At 46.1% G+C, this 6204-nt stretch overlaps 1 protein-coding gene across 1 annotated transcript; it reads left to right on the top strand.

The window, feature by feature from the left end:
* Positions 1–2015: 2015 nt before the first annotated feature.
* LOC120909732 (gastrula zinc finger protein XlCGF71.1-like) lies at positions 2016–2946 on the top strand. The gene has a single exon (XM_040321458.1). It carries the CDS (start codon positions 2374–2376, stop codon positions 2917–2919), a length of 546 nt encoding a protein of 181 aa, XP_040177392.1. The 5' UTR covers positions 2016–2373; the 3' UTR covers positions 2920–2946.
* The last annotated feature ends 3258 nt before the right edge of the window (positions 2947–6204 follow it).

Here is a 6204-nt window from a genome sequence, read left to right as displayed (position 1 = left end):
CCACCCATCATGTGACCCCGTCCCGCTGTGACGCAAGGGAAAACCCGGGCTTACCCAGTGACGTGACGGGTGACCCCGCCCCCATCTGATGTAATGCAGGTTGCATCAGATAATAAATATACGCTTCTTTTTTTTACCAAAAATATGTAGAAGAATATATTTCGCCCTAAACAGATGAACACATTTTTTATTTTTTGGGGGGATATTTATTATAGCAAAAAGTAAAAAATATTGTTATTTTTTCAAAATTGTCGCTCCTTTTTTTGTTCATAGCGCAAGAAATAAAAACCGCAGAGGTGATCAAATACCACCAAAAGAAAGCTCTATTTGTGGGGGAAAAAGGGGCTTTGTTAGTTAAAGTGACCCAGTGGCGTATTGCAAAAAATGGCCTGGTCATTACAGGGGCTAATCCTTCCGGTCCTTAAGTGGTTCATTAATATCATTAATATGAATTTATTGTTGCCCATTATTGTCACCTTTTTAGTGCAAGAAAAGCTCAAGAAAATGCAGTCTGAAGTCTCTGACCATCTCTTGTATCATGTCCTCAATCTCTAACCATCTCCTGTATCATGTCCTCAGTCTCTAACCATCTCTTGTATCATGTCCTCAGTCTCTAACCTTCTCCTGTATCATGTCCTCAGTCTCTAACCATCTCTTGCATCATGTCCTCAGTCTCTGACCTTCGCTTGTATCATGTCCTCAGTCTCTAACCATATCTTGTATCATGTCCTCAGTCTCTGACCTTCTCTTGTATCATGTCCACAGTCTCTAACCATCTCCTGTATCATGTCCAGAGTCTCTAACTATCTCCTGTATCATGTCCTCAGTCTCTAACCATCTCTTGTATCATGTCCTCAGTCTCTAACCATCTCTTGTATCATGTCCACAGTCTCTAACCATCTCCTGTATCATGTCCAGAGTCTCTAACTATCTCCTGTATCATGTCCTCAGTCTCTAACCATCTCTTGTATCATGTCCTCAGTCTCTGATCATCTCTTCTATAATGTCCTTAGTCTCTGATCATCTTTTGTATCATTTGCTCAGTCTCTAACCAGAAGTGGGCGTTAAGTCAGGTCTGACAAAATAAGCAAGTAAGCGCCCAGCCTTGTTACCATGTTAAAAAAAAATGTTGGTTGGTATAAAAGCATCTTCATTTTTAGTAAGGTCCAGGTGCCGAAGCTTAAATTTCCTACAATTCCAAACCAAGTCTCCCGATTATGCTGGGTGGGATCAGCTCCATAGTTGCCCTCCACCTGAAGCCTAGCTGGCTCCATCTCCTGAGTACATAGCTGGGTGTTTTTACCTAAAATACCATAAAAGTTCCTGGGAACCTATTTACTAGTTTCCTTGAGGGGGGAATTGTAAGATCCTCAGAGACAAAGCTGCCTGGTGTGGGCGGAGTCCTGGTTTAGGGGAACCAATTAGCTTATGTCTAGTAATAATCTTTGTATTTCTATTTTAGTAGATGGACGGGAGATGAGGAAAACCTCAGAGGATTGTCTCACTTTGTCTCCAGACTGTAAAGTAGAAGATGAGGACATCACACAGTATAGTCCAGGAGAAAACCCGACTACCTCAAATGTCCATCCGGCACCACACAGTGTAGATGGACCATCGTATTCCTCTTATCCTGAGGAACCTCAGACTGTGCGGGACGGTGCCGGACCATCGTATTCCTCTTATTCTGAGGAACCTCAGACTGTGCGGGACGGTGCCGGACCATCGTATTCCTCTTATCCTGAGGAACCTCAGACTGTGCGGGACGGTGCCGGACCATCGTATTCCTCTTATCCTGAGGAACCTCAAACTGTGCGGGACTGTGCCGGACCATCGTATTCCTCTTATCCTGAGGAACCTCAGACTGTGCGGGACGGTGCCGGACCATCGTATTCCTCTTATCCTGAGGAACCTCAGACTGTGCGGGACGGTGCCGGACCATCGTATTCCTCTTATCCTGAGGAACCTCAGACTGTGCGGGACGGTGCCGGACCATCGTATTCCTCTTATCCCGAGGAACCTCAGACTGTTCGGGACGGTGATGTCCTTCCAACAGATAAGAAGTTTCCCTGTACTGAGTGCGGGAAGTGTTTCTATTTTAAATTCAATCTCGATGAGCATAAAAGAGCTCATACAGTTGATAAGCCGCATTCCTGTCCTGAGTGTGGGAAATGTTTTTTAAAGAAAGCCCATCTTTCCTCACATCGGAGGTCTCACACAGAAAAAAAGTCGTATTCTTGTTCTGAGTGCGGGAAATGTTTTTCAGGGAAGCTTGGCCTTAACAGCCATCTGAGATCTCACACAGGAGAGAAGCCGTATTCCTGTTCTGAGTGCGGTAAAAGTTTTGTACGAAAATTACAACTTGTCACCCATCAAATGTCTCACACAGGGGAGAAGCCGTATACCTGTTCTGAGTGTGGGAAATGTTTTTCAGCAAAGTCCTGCCTTTTTATGCATCAGAAATTGCACACGGGGGAGAAACCATATTCCTGTTCTGAATGCGGGAAATGTTTTGTAAGGAAAGCCAATCTTTCCACACATCTGAGATCTCACACAGAAGTAAAGCCATATTCTTGTTCTGAATGCGGGAAATGTTTTGCAGTAAAATCAAATCTTGTCAAACATCAGAGGTCTCACATGGAGGTGAAGCCTTTTTCCTGTTCAGAGTGCGGGAAATGTTTTACTAGGAAGTACAGTCTTGCTATACATCAGAGGTTACACACGGGTGAGAAACCATATTCCTGTTCTGAGTGTATGAAATGTTTTACAGTAAAATCAGATTTTGTCAAACATCAGAGATCTCACACGGGGGAGAAGCCGTATTCCTGTCCTGAGTGCTGGAAATGTTTTTTTGACAAGTCCACTCTTTCTAGACATCGGAGATCTCACACGAGGGAGAAGCCGTATTCCTGTGCTGAGTGAGGGAAATGTTCCTTACTGAAGTCCTGTCTTCCTGTACATCAGGGGTCCCACACAACCCTCGAGGTGTATTAGTGAGTGCGGGAAATGTCTTGTATATGAATGTTGCTGGACGTGTGGGGAAGAAGCACACCCTGATATACACCTCAGATATACTCCATGGCTGATCTTCATCATGTAAGAAACAGTTCATAAGGACATCAGAGATCACCAAAGACATGGATGAAGTGTTGTACCGTGTTGGCCATTGATAGCAGGAGAAAAATAAAAATGGAGTCATTACGTCTTATTGGCTGAGTACATTTTGTGGTATGGAGACTTAGAGGTCTATTATTGTTATGCAAGAGGTCTGTTTTCTCAAGTCGTCTTCCAGGACGAAACACGTTAACCCCACCACTTAAACAGTGGACATCTAGGGCTTTTAAAATAAAAATGAAATCGTTACCTCTCATTGACTGAGTACATTTTCTGGTATGGAGACTTATGATGCGTACACACGATCGGAAATTCCGACAAGAAATGTCCTATGTGAGCTTTTTGTTGGAAATTCCAACCGTGTGTAGCATACACTTTTTCTGTCGGAATTTCCACCAAGAAAAGATTGACAGCAGGTTCTCTATTTTTCTGACGAAAAACGTTTCTAAAATCCGCTCATCTGTATGCAATTCTGAGCAGTCAAAAGTTCACCAAACTGTGTGTATGCAAGGCAGGCTTGAGCGAAATTCCGTCAGAAAAACCATCCAAGTTTTTTACGTTGTGAATTTCGATTGTGTGTATGGGGCATCAGAAGCTACGAGTATCTAGATAATGCTTCACTTATGACTAGGGTTGTCCCGATACACTTTTTTAGGACTGAGTACAAGTACCGATACTTTTTTTCAAGTACTCGCCGATACCGAATACCGATACTTTTTTTTAAATGTCCCCCCACAGATGCAGCCATGTCCCCCCATATGCAGCCATGTCCCCCCCATATCCAGCCATGTCCCCCCATATCCAGCCATGTCCCCCCCATATCCAACCATGTCCCCCCCATATTCAGCCATGTCCCCCCATATGCAGCCATGTCCCCCCCATATCCAGCCATGTCCCCCCATATCCAGCCATGTCCCCCCCATATCCAGCCATGTCCCCCCCCATATCCAGCCATGTCCCCCCATATCCAGCCATGTCCCCCCCATATCCAGCCATGTCCCCCCCCATATGCAGCCATGTCCCCCCCATATGCAGCCATGTCCCCCCCATATCCAGCCATGTCCCCCCCATATGACGCCATGTCCCCCCCATATCCAGCCATGTCCCCCCATATGCAGCCATGTCCCCCCCCATATGCAGCCATGTCCCCCCCCATATGCAGCCATGTTCCCCCCATATCCAGCCATGTCCCCCCCATATATGCAGCCATGTCCCCCTTACCTACATGCTGCCGCATCCCCGCTGCTGCCGCCACTTGGTTAATACGGGCGGCGAACATTACAGCTTTCATTTGAATAGCTGTAGTCTTTCGCGCCGCTCTGCGTATAGACACTCCCCCTTGCTCGGGATTGGATAGTTCACCCGAGCAAGGGGGAGTGTCTATACGCGGCGGGAAACACTACAGCTATTCAAATGAAAGCTGTAATGTTCCCCGCCCGTATTAACCAAGTGGCGGCGGCAGCGGGGATGCGGCGTAGCGTTGGCGGCGGTGGGGGAGTATTCTATTTAGGTATCGGGGGCATTTGCGGGAGTACAAGTACTCCCGCAAATACTCGGAATCGGTCCCGATACTAGTATCGGTATCGGGACAACCCTACTTATGACGCACTTGCCACGACACTCCCCGCCCACCTATATAACCCCAAGCATTCAAGAGGCAATAAACAAAGTAACACACATCTGAGCACGGTTGTAGGTAGGTTGGAGAAAGGTTTCCCTGAGCATCGTAATTTGGTGTTTGGAAATTTCCACCATCATCATCTACGGCTCCATAGGGGGTGCGCTACCTAAGGGATCCACCAATGTGCTCCAGGCAGTACAGTAAAGGGCTGCAGGTATTTTTTTTTTCTGAGGGGGGTTCAGCATGGCGTACCCTGAGGAAAATAAATAGGTGGTAAATTGGGGGTGTGGTAGAATTCTGGGAGGGACTTAAAATGTGAACCTACTCATCGTGCGCAAGAGTACATATTCCACAGGTCTTGTACCCACAAAATAGACGTTAATGACTTGAGTCACAATGCAGAGTCATGGAGACACACATAAACCTCAGCACAATCATTGGTAAAAATTGAATTCTTCCATCAGATATGCTTTTCTACGCACAGCCGACCTTCAGGAGGATCTTCAATAACATCCTGACTACTGAGCAACCAGCAACTGTTCTGCAATATGGCATAAATGATGCAGAGGTCAGGAGTATATTTTATACAGCCCAGGGTACAGAGTGTAGTGGCCAAGTGTATATAATATACAGCCCTGTGTATAGAGTGCAGTGGTCAGGACTATATCATATACATCCATGTGTATAGAGTGCAGTGGTCAGGAGTATATTATATACAGACCAGGGTACAGGGTGCAATGGTCAGGAGTATATCATATACAGCCCTGTGTATAGAGTGCAATGGTCATGAGCATATCATATACAGCCCTGTGTACAGAGTGCAGAGGTCAGGAGTATATCATATACAGCCCTGTGTATAGAGTGCAGTGGTCAGGAGTATATCATATACAGCCCAGGGTTCAAAGCTCAGTCCTCCAGAAAATCCATACAGACCCTTAATTCAAATATTCAGCTTGGCTGGCCAAGAAAGGGGAAGGCATAATCCATACTAGGCCACATGCCTTCAATATAGGGGGAGCCCCTCTAGGGTGGATCCCCCGAACAAAGCACCTTACCTCAATGTTGATGAAGATAAGAGCCTCTATCCAACAACACTGGCTGATGGTTGTTATGGGGGGGGGGGGATCTGTGGGAAGAAAGCTTATCAAAATCTAGAAGTCCTTTTTAATAATAGGGGAGCCTCCAGATACCACCCCCCCCCCCACATGAGTATTGGGTACATTGTACTTGATATTACCACTAGCTGAAAGATGCCATCCTGAGGTGTTATTGGCTATAAAGGAAAGGGGTGGGGGATCGTCGTCACAATCTTGTCCAAATCCGGGCAGTGATACTACTGCAATCCCCGCCCCTTTGCTTAAATAGTAGGGATCCTCAGTGATGTCAGACGTTCCAGAAGGTGCAACTGCTTCTTCATTAGGAACCAGTGAAAGCGGGAAACTGTCATATATATAAAGCGCCCCCCTTACGGC

Source organism: Rana temporaria, chromosome 8 (genome assembly GCF_905171775.1).
Source record: "Rana temporaria chromosome 8, aRanTem1.1, whole genome shotgun sequence".
NCBI classification, from domain to species: domain Eukaryota; kingdom Metazoa; phylum Chordata; class Amphibia; order Anura; family Ranidae; genus Rana; species Rana temporaria.
This window is presented reverse-complemented; position numbering and strand designations above follow the sequence as displayed.